At 51.5% G+C, this 17,063-nt stretch overlaps 1 protein-coding gene across 1 annotated transcript in view; it reads right to left on the bottom strand.

Moving 5' to 3' along the window:
* MAP2K3 (mitogen-activated protein kinase kinase 3) overlaps positions 1-16,950 on the bottom strand; it is a 32,100-nt gene extending 15,150 nt beyond the window's left edge. The window contains exon 1 of the mRNA XM_029084284.1: positions 16,767-16,950. Within this exon, the coding sequence (XP_028940117.1) occupies positions 16,767-16,950 (184 nt within the window). The remainder of the gene's footprint in view (positions 1-16,766) is intronic.
* Positions 16,951-17,063: the final 113 nt, after the last annotated feature.

Below are 17,063 nucleotides of genomic sequence, written 5' to 3' on the forward strand. Positions count from 1 at the left end.
AGGCGTCCCGCGGGCTGTGGAGTCAGCCCTTCCTTCACCCTGACTGGGAGCACCCAGCCCGGGGTCAGGAATCAATGGGAGACGTTGTTTGGTGGAGCCCAGGCGTGCAGGCAGGAGGATTTGCAAGCGTGGGAGAGAGGGGCAGCGAGGGATGGGGAGATTCCTCATTACAAACTCCTTGCACCATACGGGAGAGGCATTGAACGTCTCCGTGCATCCATCATCCCCCCATGAACTCTGCTATAACGGGTGTCCTGCACATCAGTCCACTTCCCTGCACCCCAAAACCACTGCCCTTCACTTCCCAGCATTGCACTGCCAGTGCCAATCTCCTTCCCACCCTGCCATGCCTAGCCCCAAAATGCATTTCCTAGCTCCACCCTGAAAAAGCACCAATTAAACCAGAGGTATTCCACCACCAATCCCAGGCTCTGGCTGGGCCACCTACGCTGGTGAAAAACTCAGCTCAGCCCACCCCTGCAGCCACAATAAATAAATAAAATAATAAAATCAGTCACGATGCTGCCCTGCAGCCGGGGGAGTTGAGGCAGAGATTGGATTTGCCTATTATTGCTCTCCCAAAATATGTCACAAGCCTTCCAGCACCCTGTAAGCTGATCTGAACTTCTTGCTGCAAGCTTCTCCTGCTGCTTGTGGCAGCAGCATGGCTCCGGCCGGGCAGAGGTTGGGTGGGCAGGGACCACTTCCCCTTCAGCAGAGTCCAGAAAAAAAGGAGGAAAAATAAAAAATAAAAATAAAATCAAAAGAGATGAGCAGTCCTGCTCTGGAGCTCTGCACAGCCTGCTCGGGGCAGGCAGAGTCCTGACATGGGACGTGGGGACATGGCACACTATCCCCACTATTGCACAGCCCAGCATTGCCCCCCAAGCACCCGGAGGTGCCGGGCTGGCATCCCACAGCTGGATGCATCACCCCCAGGGACATGACCTTGTCCCCAAGCCTCTGCAGCCCCCCAGGGAAAGCCCACGCACTGCTTCAGGGTGGAGGAAGGACTGAAGAGGGTGAGAAAGAGTAAAATGGAATGGAAAAAGGCAGTAGGATGGGCATGACAAGCCCTTGCAATTCAAGCCCTTCTGTCCCGAGCACATCTCAGGGCAGCATTTGCTTTTAGCCCCCGCAGGCAGCTGCCACCAGCTCCCTCACACCAGCGAGGCCTCAGCACTGTCCCTCCCACAGTTGGGATCCCAAGAGGGTTGGTGCAGGAGGAATTGTTATCATGTGAAGAACAGTTTATATCACCTGGAAATCCTGGAAACACATTAGTTTCCCAGGGCACTGGGCTATTGCAAGAGGTGGGGAGCTGCAAACACAGAGCAACACTCAAGAGATCCTTCCACATGGGCAAAGGCAGCAGCAGGACAAGGCGATTTGGGGACGCGTCCCCGTTATCCCTGCAAGCCCCAGGGCTCTGCTGCCAGCAGCCACGGGGGCACACGGCACAGCCAGCCCCTTGCACCCGAGCTGGGGAAAATTAGCTGACAGAAGTTCCTGGTGCGGACGAGATTGTAACCCACGTGATGCCGCAGGCACGTAACTGCATCCTTTATGCTAAGAAAGGAACCATTTCCTCCTAAAGAAAAAAAAAATAAAAAGTCTAACCATTTATTTTTTTTTTTTCTCATGCTATAACCTCCACCAGCTAAGAACTGACAGAGACATTTCCTGGAACTGCTCAATTCAACATCCGAATCTTTGTCTTTGCCACCACCAACTTCAATCCTATTAAGTTGCACCTTTTCCCAGGAGGTTTATCCTTCCCACTCTGCTGGCGTGGGTGGAAAGAAACGAACAGGACAATCTAAAGAACTGTAAATAAAACTATTTGCCTGAGACGACCTTTGAAATTAAACCTCTCCGCTGCCTCCCTAAGGCTCTGGTTCCAGTCCCAGGTGAAGTCCTGGGGACGGCTGTGGCACAGGAGACTGCTTCCAGAGCCACGTCGATCTGTTAGTGCTGGGGAAAATGTTTCAGGTGCATCCCGGTTCTCCTCAATCCAAGGAGGAGAATCAAATGCCATGGATGGGGCAGAAGGCTGGATCCCAGCCCTGCTGCAAAGAAAGAGCTGGAGCAAAAAAGCTTCAAGAAAATAAAAAGAAAGAAATGAGCGTCAGGGTGCAAAGCAAAGAGGGGAATTTGGTTGCTTTGGTCATGAGCACCAGCTCCTCACAGGCACACTTTGTGATATTTTCCACTGTTGAGAGTGGAAAAAGCTATCTGTGGAAGTGGAAAATGGGCTTTCAACCTGCTGAAAGCTGTCACTCATCAGCCCACCACGGTCCTGCTGCAGAGAGGGGCTCCTGTGGGTCATCGCCACCCCGTGCTCACCACTTCTGCAAAAAAAAAAAAAAACCAGCGAGGAGGAGGAAAAAAAAAACCACCACGCTCCAGAAAAAGCCCCTTGCAGCCCCAAAACAACCTGTCAGGCTGCGCTGAATCAGAGCTCCTGACTGCGGGGGCTGCCGTGGGTGTCCACCTTCCCAATGCAACAGGCTTTTTAGCAGGGGACGACCATGCAAGAGCTGCTGGAAAACCCTGCGTGCCAGGAATGCAATCAAAACCGGAGCCAGGAGCTAGCTTTACCCTCCAAATATTTTCCTTTAGCCATGCTAGATTTTTTTTTTTAAAACAATTAAGATGCCAGCGTTTCAACCCCACACAAAACACGCAGGTTTCCAATGCTTTAAAAAATAGATCCCCAGCTGCAAACGCTGACCCCAAGCAAAGAGAAAGAAGTAAAACCTCATGGATTGACCCCCATAAAGTTACACGGTCCCTTTTAGCACCAGAATCAGCCCTTCGCTCTCCCCCAACACGTGTTTTGGAAATTGCAACATCTACCTTGCTTCTTGTCCATGGTTTCCCAGAAATGAAGAACAGCTCCGGCACGCCTGAGCAGAAGAGAGGGATGGGGGCAGGCTGGAGGAGGAAGGAGATAAAAAAATCCCCCAGAATCCAGCACACGGGCACTTTTTGCAAGCAGGGATGATTCTTTTCAGTGGGAATGCATGGCCCGAAGCGCTCGCTGGCTTCACGCAGCTCTCCTCACCCAGTGTCCCCAGCTCCCGGGGGTCCGTGCGGCTGGGAGCAGCGAAGGCGAGTGGGGGGAGATGGGGAAGGTAACGCCGCGTTCCCTCATCGGCAGCTGCCAAGGTTGGCCAGTCTCGGCTCCGATTACCCTTGAAAGCTCAACAGTTGTAAAAACTGCAGCAGCGAAATAGCAGATGACGTCAACAGGAAACTGGGGGAGAGCCAGCTCCAGCTCCGGGAGCCATTGAACCACTGGATTGTTACAGTGCATCCCGACGGGACACGGTTTTTTTCTGATAAATTAAATCATTCCAAGCCAGTCTGCTCCTTCCTCCTCCCCAGGCATCCCACCAGAGCCACCCTTGCTCGAGGACAGCCCTGCTACCACCCAGCATCAGCCGGTCATCAGAGCAAAAGGAAGCTCACGCTCCTCAATTTGGACACCGAGGAGGTGCTGGCATAGAAAGAGGTCACATTTCTTTGTGCTACAGGTGACACACTAATTGCTTTGTCACTAACAACTATTACCACAACAAATAGTAGAAATATTGTTCCATGACAATATCAGCACAGAGCTTAGCAGCTATTCCAGGGTGACAACCAAAGACAGAATCTCTAGTGGCAAAATATAAATCGCTGCACGGATTTAGCCAGTAAATAGCAAAGGAGAGAGACAAAGGCATGGAGAAAAGAAAAAAAAATCATTCATTTCTCTGCAAACACGTGCAAAAAAAAAAGCTGCAGCAAAGTATCACAGCTCTTCCCCTTTCCCTCAAAACCAGCCCAGCAGAAGCCAGCGCTGATGTTCCTGATCAAAGCCAGCCTCAGCTTTGTTTTGTTTTGTTTTCGATTTCCCTGTCAGCCTGGAGGGAAGATACTGTCCCAGCTTCTTTACCTTAAACTAATTATAGAAAATTTGCCTCCGGTTCGCTCCTGAGCTGTTCCCGAACTTGTAGGCTGTGCCGGGCCGTACACATTTGCAAGCAGAAAAGTCAGAGGTCAAGGTAAACGCACATAGCAACATAATGAGTGACTCTAATTTTAAATAGTGTTTATATAAGCCCCAGAAGGACTGTGGAAGATATTTTCTCAGGCGCATTTCCACTCCCAGGGTATAGTTTCAGGCACAGATCATCAGCACATAAAGGATGCTGACGCAGGAGTTGCTATCGCAGACGGCACCGAGAGCCACTGGCACCCATCCCCAGCACTCCTGGGGAGACCGATGCTGAGTTCTCCTCCTGTCATTAACTCTCTGGCTTGACAGTTCATTCCCTGAGCCAGACATAAGATGCTCCAAGGATCTTTACAGACACCCACAAAGCCAGTGCTGCTTTGGAGCAGAAAGTCCCTAACCCCACAGCTGGGATGGGAAACACAATTTCCTTTGAATTAGTCCAGTCGGGTTTCAGCGCCCAAGGAGCAGGGGTGGTATAAAGCAAAGCTTCCCAACATCTCAAAAGCATCTTAAAAGAGAGAAAAGAAAACAAAACCAACAAAAAACAAAAACCAAACACAAGCATCCTTTCAAGTCTCATCATTGGCAGCTCTTTCAAAATTTTGCTGACATGGTAGGAATTGCCTCGCCTTGAAAGACACACGGCATTTGACATTCATCATCCAGCCCTTACACGCCGCAGGTAATCCCGGGGAAAAAAGGCATCGGGTGCTTCAGTGGTGTTAAAAAAGCTTCCCCATGGCTCTGGGCTGGGACATCATCCCATAACTGGTGAGGGGAGCTGGGGGAGCAAATCCTGCAATGGGGAGAAGTCAAGGCACTCACTGCAGGTCCAGGTATGCTGAGGCAGAGCCAGGGACAAGGCAGTGGCCAGAGGGATGGCAACCACGCTCCCATCGCTCCCAGTAGCCTCCTGCCAGTGGGTTGGCTTGAATAAGGGGAAGAGCACACCCTTAAAAACAGCAATGAGCTCAAACAGAACCCTGCCAAGGCTGGGTCCCTCTCCCCACCCCTTTCCCTGCAGAGAAGCAGCATCTCCCAAGGCTGGTTTGGTCAAGGCTGGGTCTCCATCACAGCCAGGGACCAGGAAAGAGCTGCCCTGCTGTGAGCAGCAAGAAAAAGCATGGGAATGGTCAATGTAGGGTCAGCAAGTGTGTTTGGGAATTGAGCAAAAAATTAACAGTTTCACCTGCCCTGAAAGGAGAGTCACTGCCTAACCAGAGGAGGAGGTGATTTTCATGGGATATCCCTTTCCCTCTGATCAGAGAAGTCGTCCACACATCAGCTGGCCGTGCCGCCCCAGCACCACGCTGCTCACTGCACCTCACCATCCAACCGGGAACTGCAGCAATTTCCCTGGCCAAGGCTGTAACGCAGCCGCTGCCCCGAGCCCGGGATGCACTTGCCTTTCCATGTACAAGGTGCACATCCCACGGGAAAGCCCCGTGTGCCCAAGCCATACCCAGGACCCACAGCCTGGAAACTCTGCAGCAGCTCTATTTTTAAATAAAGCCTTTGAACCGAATCAAATCGGAAAGGGAACGGGGTCATCTTTCTCATCCCCTCGGATGGTGCTTGGGGACAATCAATCACTGATACCTCGCAGGTCTGACCTCCCCCAGCCAAGCGGGATGTCACATCGATGGTGACACTGGGGCTGGGTGAGGGGGACACCTCCTGGTACCTAGCAAAGGATTTGGGGACGGGCACATTAGCCAAAGCTACAGAGAGCCAGAGGCAGACATTCGCGCTGCCACCTCTGTGGCCACACCCGGCCTCTGTGCACTGGCCAGATAACGCCGCTGCGAGCCACGCCGGCTCTGCCGGCAGCTCCGGGAGGATGTCACCACCCAGTTACATTCCAGCTGTATTTTTAAGTTACCTGCATAACCCCGAGGGCTGGAAAAAAAACTGTTTGATTTGGGTTTTTTTTGTTCCCAGGTGGCAGCTTGCTAGCCTGCAGCCTCATGATGGAGAACACAGGGTCCTCCCTCTGAGAAACCACACACGAGCAGAGACCACGCTGCCTCTAGGAAGCTGAGGTGACTTTAGGAAGCTGAGGTGACTTCAGGAAGCTGCAAGGCACCAGCTAGCTGCCACCTGCACTATGCCATTATAGGACATGCTATGTACACGCCAAGAGTTGTGCTGCTTTGCACCAGAGCTTGTGCAAAACCCCGGTATGAAGGTGGTTATAGTCACAGGGACACGTCTTTGCTCAAACCCCAGCTTGATGCCTACTCTAAAGCATCCTCCACGGAGGCTGGAGACTGCATCCATCACTCTGATGGGATTTTCTCCCCAAAAAAGCAGCAGCAGCAGAGGCTGCACCTCCTTAAAGCTCAACTGCAGCAAAATATCAACATGGATCCACCAAGGATAGGCTGGGGGCTGTTGGGAGAACACTTGGGATGGGTAATTAACCCAACACACAGCTCGTCAGGAACCATGGGCAGCACACGGGTCCAGCCAGCCTGCAGGGTGTGTGGCCAGCCCGAAACCCGCGGCCACGAGCCACCTCGTGGGACTGGCACGGGCTGCACCGATGCAGCTACAGACGCTGGCGTGCTGCCATGAGACAAAGGTCTGGAAACGATCCCAGCCCCAGCGCCTTAATTGTTAGGTGAAGGCAAAGGAGATGGTGCTTAGAGAAAAGCAACGAGCATGCTAAAAAACCACAAAAACAGAGAAAAAGGAAGAGGCAGAACCACTGTGTCCATCTCCCCCACCAGTGGGTACTCAGCCATCCACAAAGCAACTCTTTGACTTCTCAGCCCATAGGTGAAACCATGAAAAAATAAAACCTGTTTGGAATTGATGTGACCAGCTGGTGACAGCTTCCTGAAGGGAGAGAAAACTCAAGTAGTTTTTTTAATAGATCAGCTTGACTGGAGGCACACCATTAGTTGTTTGGGGTTTTTTTGTCTTTCTGGGAAAGGAAAAAGTCATTTGACTTTTTACTGTAACTATAACTCAAGTCTAGAGTCAATAGAGAAACTTTTTCTAACTAAACTGGTGCAATTCAAGTACTTCCAGGTGTCCTTCAAAATTCTGTAAACTTGGCAAGAGAGCAAAGTATTCCCTCTCTGCTTCTAATGCAATTCTCGAAGGAAGGAAGGAAGGAAGGAAGGAAGGAAGGAAGGAAGGAAGAGAAAGAAAGAAAGAAAGAAAGAAAGAAAGAAAGAAAGAAAAGAAAATTAGCTTTCTACCATTCTCCCTCCAATTCATTTTGGGCTGGGATAGAGTGATTTAATCTCTGCAAATGATGTAAGACAGAGCAGGCACCTGCTCTGAAAACAGAATTTATGGAGGGGGAAAAAAGCCAAGGAAGGCTTCAATGGCCACAGCTGGTGGCTCCTGAAGAGGAACAGAAACAAGAGACCAACCCAGGTGCTTCCCTGGCCTGGAGACTTCAGGCAGGACTTCCTTGAGACCAGCATCTACGCTGGGGAACAGGACAGGCTGCTGCTCCGATGGTTCCTACAGTGACATTACTCTCCAGGACCCGGAGGGTGACATCCTGCAGCCTGGTGTTTCTTTGCTCCCCGGTGACTCGGGGTCAGGTGTGCACAGTTCACATGCTTTTAGGTTTGTTGTCTCCCTGCAGATGTTGCAAACTCAGCTGAGGTGGATCTGGGAGTCAGAACAGCTCTGTCCCTCATCACCAGCCGCAGCACAACACAGGCAGGACCGACTCCATGCTCTGCCTGCCTGAACCAGCACACACTTTCTGCCTCACAGACCCAACAAGCTCATCTGCCATTTTTACCATGTTTTTCCCCAATTACATCCACACCAAGATGCCCTCTCCAGCTGAGACAGAGAAACCCAAGGAGCACCCAGGTACGGCTCTGGAAAGAGAAGCTTCTCCACCATCTCAGGATGCCTCAGGGATGTTGCTGTAGCTCGGGCTGATGAAGCCTGCACGTCTTCAGAGGAAGATCTCTGATCTCCAGGGTGGTGGAGCAGGGAAAACCTTCAATTATCTCTTTCAGAGCAGGGTGGCAATCTGATGGCTCATGGAAAGCAGCAGGCGAGTGCTGTGGTACACCCCCTACATCTCCTGCTAGCCCACATCAATTCTTTGCTCTTTTCGGTGCATCTTTGGTGGCATTCCTTATCCCTGCCTCTGACTCTGTCCCCTACTGCTCCAGGGAACCAAGCAGAAGACACAAATTCAAAGGACTCGTCACGCCACAGTGCTGGTACAAAGCAAACACTGCCAATTGGAGCCTCTTGTTTCTCCACTGAGTTTTTCTGAGAGAAAAATCCCCCCTATCACGAGGTGAAGGGGGAGCCAGGAGGCCTCCCGGGGCTCAGATGAGACAAAGGAAAACAACCACAGGCTGAGAGCAGCCAGGGAATATGGAGACTGTCCAATTCCCCTCAGGCCACCACTCATCCTTATCTCCATGTAAAGCCTGTTACTGCACACAAACCTCATCGCCCGGCCAAAAAGCTTCAGTCTTAACCACTAACAATATTCCCAAGGCAAGAGAAGTAGCAGGTGACCCATTTGGTCCCCATGACCTGCTTGCAACAGCAGCCAGGAGAAAGGGCTGATGTAATAAGGAGCAAGCTGGCTCCTGAAACCCCCAGGAGAGCTCAGCCACAGCGAGCCAGACCTGCAGCCTCTTTTCCTGGCATGACCCATGCCATCCCTCTGACCTGCACCCCAAACCTCTTGCTCTCCCTTTGCTGCTCCTCTGTCCCAGAGGACAGATGTAAGTCCACATTCCCAGAACATGTCCCATGTCTTGGCTGGTCCATGAGATAAGCTCCTGTTGCTCCTTGGTTTAGGAAGTTAAAGTAAGATATATCTATCTCATAAAGTAAAATATATAGAGAAAGAGAGAGATATAAATCTACACATAAAGAAAAGCACTACATACTTGGTGCTAGAAGAAGAAAAGCTCCACATTTTGCAGAAGTCACCTACAAACACTTCTCCTCCATTCCTCCAAACTCCCTGCTGCAAAGCTTAAAAATCTCCCCGGACAATTAAAGGCTGAATCATCAACACCCCAAAAACTGCTACCCAGCACTGTCCCCTCCCACCTCCCCTCTATGGGCTCTTATCTGAGGCTGCAGCAGCTCTGCATGGCGAAAACACCTATTTTGGGGCGGATTTGCCCAGTACCCACAGGGCAGCTTTGATTTGTGCCTGGGAAAGGCAGGGGCTCCGTGGGTGACGTGTCCACAGCTCAGCAGCTTTTTGCCACCGTGATGCCACGTGGCTGCCGGCAGGAAGGGCACAGCCTCGCTCCACTGCTTCCCTTTGGGTGGGCTTTTATTTGATTTCCCCTCCTGGCCCACCCCTCTGGAATCCACCTATTGCACTGCAATTTTTCCGATGTTCGGGGGAAGTGAGCGCTGCAGGCTTTTCCTAGTAAAGCCAGATTAAAGAGCTGTCACTCCGTCCCAGGAAGTCAGAGGTCTCTGCAATTGGGCTGGTCCCAACACATCCGGCTCACGTCCTGGCTCAAGAGCTCTCAGGCTGTGACTCAGAGCAGTTGAGCCTGCAACTTCTCATGAGGCACGCTTAGGGCTTCCAAGAACCATTTCCACTTAAATAAGAAATAATAGATTTTTTTTTAAAAAATCCCTTTTACCCGCAAAGAACGAGCCTCACGTCAGTGTTTTGGGTTTGGGGAAAGGAGTGGTGCTCTGCAGGGCAGCGTGCAAAATGACAAGGAGAGGAGCTGGAAGGAAACGTGTGAAACATCAAACCTGTTTGAGATAAAGGAAAACACAGGCTGGCTCCCTTCCCTGCGACGGTTACACACAGTTTCCCCTGCTGAGCTGTGACTGTAAAACCCCGTGGGGAAATCCACAGTTACCGAACAAGAAATTCTTTGTGGATCCAAAATTAAGGGTAAACTCTTGTGGCAACCTGGAATGTACACAAAGAAATCACACATACAGGGGAGCTGCTGGAGGAAAAGCTGAGTCATCTTCTAGCACCTTAGCAAAGCACACGCAAGGCTGATAAGAGTTTCAATTAAAAATCACCCACAATTTTTTGCCTGGTGATTTCTAGAGGCACCTCCTCCAGCCTCTGCTTTACTCTGGTCACCAAGGCGTCCTTCAACAAACCAGGCAGGGGCAGGTGTAATTAATACCTGTGAAAAGCTGCTCTTGGGCAAGAGAGCAACGTCTGCAGAGTGCAAAAGGCAGCCCAGCTACGGCACAGCCCCGCAGGTATCCTCACTTTGGAGGATAACCCCAGCCCTGGCTGGTGCCAGCCGTCCTCCATCCTCCAGCACCTGGTGCTCACCACTGATGCTGGAGGAAACGATGCTCACAGCCAAGAAATCACAGGGATCAACCAAAAAAACTTGGAGGAAACAGGCTGCAGAGGCTAAGGAAGAGTGAACATGGGGCTGTAGAAGCAGATCTAAAACACCCATCACTACCTCCTTTTTTGGCAGCCTTAAGGCAGCATGTGGCTCCTTCCAGCCTTAAGGAAAATGGGTGCTGCCAAAGAGAAAAAGCCAGAGCACAGCACAGATGCTGGGACAGGTCCGTGCCAGCTCCTTGGCAGCATCACCACCCACATCCCACCCCACCAGCACCCACATCCTCCTTTCTGCACCATTACACTATTCGAGTCCTCTGACCACCGAGCTCTCACCAATGTCGAGAGCAGTTGGCAGGGATCATCGCGGGCAAGCCGGGTACAGATTCGGCACAGGGGGGATGATTTTAGTTGTGTGGAGACCAGGAAAACCTTGAAAGTCACCTGAGCACACGTGCACACACACAAAAATGCCTTGCGCTGCCCTGCCCTGTGCTGGCAGGGATTTTCTGGGTGCAAGCACAGGGTTTTACTAACAGGCACGTGGGGCTGTGCCTGCCACCTACCTCCGAGCTTGGAAGATGACAAAGAGCAGCCAAAGCAACGTATCAGCACAAGATCATTTCACCTTTGGCTGAGGTGCAACTTGGCAGCGTGTCAGGGAGAGAAACAAGCAGTTTGCAGCGGCCGGGGATTTTTAACTATGCAGAGCAGCTTTCTTAAAAAGCCTCAATGATGAGAACATCTGGCTCTCAGAAAAAGAGCCACGTCATTTTTAGTGACGAGCTGCAAAGACATCCTTCAGGACAACACACCCCCCTACACCATGGGGCAGACGTTCAGGACTGACTCAGAGGGACTGTCCTCAGGGTTGCACGCTCTCCTGCTCCGTCATCTCCCTCTCAAGCCTCAACTTTGTCACTCTAACACCAAGGAAACCAAAATCTCCACCCTACAGCAAAAAATATCTCCACCACGTGGTGTGCTTGCCCTTCTCCACCTTTAATAGGAAACAGTCACCTGCAAGGAGAGATGCATGCAGCAGGAGAGAACATCTGCACCAGCCAGAGCACATGTCCTCCAGCAAGCCAGGTCTGGATGCTGCCGTGTCCAAGGGCTGCTGGTAACACACCAGTAAAGACAGCCAGGGCAAGCTGCAGCCCTGCAGGGCCACGGCACCTGACCCACCATAGCCAACTCCTGCAGCGCAGGCAGGCTGTTTCATCAGCTGTCCCTGCAAGATTTGGGCTAGGAGGGAATTTATACACACACACCACAATGCAGTATCTAACTGGCCAGCAAGCCCAGACAAGCTGACACTCCCTAGATAACCCCGTCATCCTCCCCTAAACCACCCCTGGCCTGTCCACATAACCAGCCCTGCGTGTTTATGATCTGTCAGACACATGACTGTCACCTGCCAAGCCATGCAGACAGGCTTCTTTCCGTCCAGTCCCTCTGTCCTGCACCACGGGTCACTGCACCACCAGTCCCACCCATCACCAGTGGATGGTAAAGGAGGACGTGGCTCTCAGCACCACCGAAGAAATTCCATCAGGATCCCATCCCAGCTGCCCAGTTTTATGCATTCCTGATTGGAAATCTCTGAGACTTTTTATGTGAACAAAACACAATCATTAAAAGCTGCTTTTAATTTTCCTAAAAGACACGATAGGGACTATGAAGGCAGGAGATGAGGCAACAAGGGTACGAACACCCCGAGACAAGGGGCACTCGATGCCCAACAGGAAATTCCAGAGAAGGAGAGGGGACAAGCAAGGCACAGGGAGTAAGTAAGCATCATCATCCTCAGAGAGGTTCATCGGATACAAGCAGTTAGGCTGCCACCAGTGCCAAACCACAACTAAGGTTAGCAGCCTCTGATGGGAAATTACTTGTATCAAGCACTCCAGAGGTTTTTTCCTTTCCAAAACTAGATTTTTCTCTGTTGTTGGTGGTACTGGTGTCGGGGGGAAGAAGGGTGGATGCTCTACAAACAACTTCTGGTACGTTTTGTCTCCTCCTCATCCTGCCTCTTCTTCTACTCAAGTTATGTTTTTAATGGAAATTTATTTTTTTTTAAAAAAGCATTTCAGTTGAAATGATGAAATCAAAGGACAGACTTAGTTCAAGACCAACCTCCCAGAGCACAGTGCAGGCAGGAGGATGGGGGCTGCAGCAGCCTGGTGGGTGCCGGATCCCCCCCAGCCCCTCATGTGCCCTGCCAGCTCTCGGAGGAGGTGACAGCCAGGTCATCATCTTCACACATCTCCTTCCCTGGCTTCCCAGTGAGTGGGGCTACGAGCCATTGCTCCCAGGGTCAGGGCAGAGACTTCCCACTGTACCACACCCCAGTGCACCAAACAGCTCCCCGAGGCCACAACACTCACATTTCGGAGAAACCAAACTGCAGCACTGGATGTCTTTAAAAACAAGATCAGGTGGTTTTGGGTTGGTTTTTTTTTTACACAATCTGGCTTAATTCACCCAAAAGCTGTTGGACGAGCTGCAGTAATTCTTGGAAGCAACATCCTGACCTCCAGCCAAGCACAATGCTCACCATCATCCCCTCTGACCTTAAAGCCCATGATCCAAGTTCTTCCCCATTTCCCCTTCAGGTTAGATCCAGCAGCACACAAGGGCAATCACACCACACAGAAAAGCCCACCAGCCTCCAGGACATGCTTTTGCAAAGTGCTGCCCATCTTCTCTTGGAACAGGTCAACAGAGTAGACTGCACAAAAGAGCCCTGTGGTATTAAATCCATGGATTAATTAAACCGTGTGGACAACGCAGCACAGGATTACTGGGGGGAAAGGATGCTGGAGACAGCCTGCCCTGCTCCCACCTTCATCCCACTGCAGGTCCAGAACCTTGCCCAGTACTAGGTAGCGATTCCCTTTCTCCTCTACCTTCTGGGACTCCCAAATCCTGCCCTTCTCTTAGCCACACCATAATCTTCTGCATCCGACACAGGCAGCAACTCTGCTCCAGCGTTTTGCTGCAAGAGAAAGGTGCAAGCAGGGAGCTTGGTCCCAGCTCCAGAACAGGGAGCAAAGACTTGGACCCACTGCAAACCGAGGCCAGCCGGGGCCACCATGATATCTGAGATAGCTCCAGTAGTGCCCAGTAATTATGGCATCCCATGGGGTGACGAACATTTAGACTTACAATACTGCCAGGGTATCAGTGCAGCATCATCCCCATGCAGATAAGGGGCTGTGGGGAGATGGGGTATCTCCAAGGCTGAAAATAGAACAGAAACTTCCAGTTTCCACCATAAAAAAATCCTCTCTCTGCCTTCTCCCCCACTCAAAACCCCTGGATAACACTCAACCTGTGCTACAGAGTTTTGTCAGCACAAGAGGCAGCAGGTAGATCTAGCTCCATATGTACCCACAAGAAGTCCTGAGTCAAACCAGTAAAACCCCAAACTTTTTGTTGGTAGAGTAAAATCACTTCCCCAGACAACACAAGTTCCTCTCCCAGCTCTTTCCCCAACAAACAGCCTGGGTAGCACTTTATTAACACCAGTGAAAATCATCTTCTGTCCAAAAACCCACAGAGCCCCACATCTGCAGTGGTGGCTTCTCAGGTCACAAAATCACCGAGGCCAGAAACCTGCACCCATTCCCAGGCACCCAAAGAGAAGCTCCACAAAGCACCATGGAGTTTCCTCCAGTGACAACCACCTTTGCAAACAACGGGGACAAAGTAAACTCTGGCTCAGCCCTGGACTGCAGCCCAAAGCTGGAAAATAAAAGCAGCAGCCTTCAGGGAGAAGCATTATCCACTGAAAAAAAGCAGGGGAGCATCCCACCAGGGAGGGAGATGGATTGCTGAAGCACAGCTAAATATTTATCACGTCCAACATGATCTTTTCCAGGTGCCCACCGTTATGCTGGCAGAAAGCAGCAGGAAGAGGAGGGCAGGAGCAAAGCACTGTGCTCTCTGACTGTTAGAATGAGTTGAATGAAGGCTCCATGAGGCTTCAACTAGAATTAAAATAAAAACCTTGGTGTGTGGGTTCAGAGCTCCCAGCCCTGCCACCCCCCCTGGTATCCCCACATACACCCAGGGGACACCAGGCTGGTGGCTGCTCTGCCTGGATGCGATGGGAGCCCAGAGCCCAAGCCCTGCAGGTCACAGTCCCACAGGTATTTTCAGCAGAATTGCCTTTTTTTGGGGTGGCAGCAGGAAAAGTGTGAATTGTACACGAGACAGTACAGGATTCACAGCTGACTGAATCACATAACGGTGGTGGGGTCCCACGGAGGGCGCGGGAGGGATGTGTCCCCACCACTTATTTACCTACCCAGAATAGACACACCGCCAGCACAAGTACCAGTTCATCCCCAGGTTCTGGCATTTCTCACCACTGACTTTTCCAAGCCTCAGTGTCAAAGGAGAGCTGCCTCCCCAGAAACACAGCCTGGCTCCAGATGAATCCTGCCCCCTCTCCCCAACAGCACCTATGTCCCTGGAGGAAGATCTCTCTCGTAAGACATGCATCTCCCCACCTGCAGGCTCCTGCCTGTCCCTCCAGGAGAAGCTTCCCAGTCACTGGGGCCACCTGAGTCACAGCCCGCAGCCATGGTGATGGGTACATGGGTCTTCACATGGGCAGGTAGAAAATATGCCTCAAGTCCCAGAGGCAAAGGACCAGCCTGGATTTGTACACAGTGTCTAACACAGACCTTGCACCCTCCATCGTGCTTCTGCACGTATCCAAGGGCTGCAACTCCCCGAAGCTTCCTCCCATTCTGGTTTAACCTCTCAGATATAACACCCCACCCTTCCCAGCAACCATTTTCCTGAAAAACATGCAGACTTTGTTGGAAAATCATGCCCAGAACCTGCCACTTATTGCAATCTCCAGCTAGAGGATGTGTCCATTGCAAAGCTCTGCAAGGAAGACACACAGGCAGCTCCAGAGTTTTGCATGCAACTCCTTCCCTTGCCACATATTTGATGCAAAATTCCTCCCCTTGCCACACATTTGATGAAACTCGGCTGGAGGGAGCTTTGGTGACCTGACACAATGGGGAGTTTTTACATATTTTAGTAAACATCAGACTTGATAACACAAGATAACACCAAAACCAAACAAGGTTTTTCCCCCCCACACACCTGATCCTGCAAGATAATTTGGATCAAGCAGATACCAGCAATGGGAAGAGGAAGAAAGTTCAAATCCTTCCTAAGCTTCACATAATCTCCAGAAGGTGTTTATCTCTCTAACTATGTTTAGCGCAGAGCGAGGCAAAGCTCTTGCCCGGCACCATTCCTCTGGCGCGTGTCACGGCCAGCCACGCGCATCCCCAAAAACTCCCGAGGCAGGAGACAACCTCGTGACTAAGCCAAAATGACAGCAGGTGAGTTTTGGTACACCTCCATCATGGAAATAGCCAACCTGAGAGCTTCAGTACAGCAGCCTTCATTTATAACCCTGAGCAACTAAAGCCCAAGAAGAGAAAGCAACCAGCAAAAGGAAACCTGAGACCACCAGCTGAATTTCCCTATGGAAAATTAGGGAAATTTAGGTTAAATTCAAGCCATCCAAAAACAAAGGCAGAAGGAGCTGCCACGAGTGCTGTCCACAGCATCTGCAGTCCCATGCACGCACTCAGACCTACGAGCATCCCGATGTGGCAGCGCACAGCCAGCAAACCCGCTTGGAGGGCTGGCACGGCCGAGGCAGACACAAAACCCAGGGCAGGGAGAGCAGACAGGCAGCAGCACGAGAGGAGAGGGTTCTGAAGAGGCAGATGTGTTACACACGCTCAGGATTGATTCCCATGCTGAACGCTGCTCCCATGGAGGCAAAGGAGCTCAGGTCAGGTGGGGACCCGGAGCTGGTAGTGCCAGCAGAGAACAGGCGCACTCGGCACACGTGTGACACCTCCAGCAAAGGATCTGAGCAGTCATTATGAATGAATTGGTTCATCACAACCAACAGCCCTGTGCTACCAGAAACCTGCAGACACAGAAGGGTTTCAAACCTCCTCCCAGGAAAGCACCACGCTCCCAGGTGCTCCCACAGGCATCACCTTTTGTTGTCAACCACACTACTTCTCCCCAAATCCTCCCAGGTCCAGCTCGGGCCTCATCTCCTGTAGGACACAAGCAGTTCCTTGGCCAGGCTCACCTCTTCCCTCCATCCACACATCCACACACCACCTGCGAGCTGAGCGAGAGGTCTGGGCTCAGGCGTCCCCGTGACAGGCTTTTTAAGAAGCCGGGTCGATCTGTCTGGGTGCAGGACGGTGGCTGGAGGCATGTGCTCCTACCTGTGAGTCAGCAGCTCCGCTCAGCAGCACCGTAAATCGCTGCTGATTCACACCCTGCTTACACAGCAAACAGGAAACTCAGGTCCACATTCCCTCCGGTTAAGACACGGATCATTTATAAGGAGAAGGGAGGGAAAAAAAATGTCACGCCGAGGTGCGTTCATCTGCTCACATGGTTCCTGACTTCGAGTTTCCAATGCATCACTCCCGGACAAGGAAAACCCCTTAAATTTTATTCCGGTGATAAGAGAAGCAGCAATCGTACTCCGTGTGCTCCCTCCTCCGTCCGGTCCGAGCTCACAGCACCGATGTAACCGGCTCCCCGGAGCACCAAGACACCAGCGAAGCCATTTCATCGTTTTCCTCAATCCCAGCACGCTGGTGGTGTCACCCCTGGGCCGATGCTCTGCCAACTGGTGCTCACCTTGGGACAGTCACCAGGCCACCTTAGTCACGGCGATGCTCTATA

This window comes from Antrostomus carolinensis, unplaced genomic scaffold (genome assembly GCF_000700745.2).
Source record: "Antrostomus carolinensis isolate BGI_N321 unplaced genomic scaffold, ASM70074v2 scaffold18523, whole genome shotgun sequence".
NCBI lineage: Eukaryota > Metazoa > Chordata > Aves > Caprimulgiformes > Caprimulgidae > Antrostomus > Antrostomus carolinensis.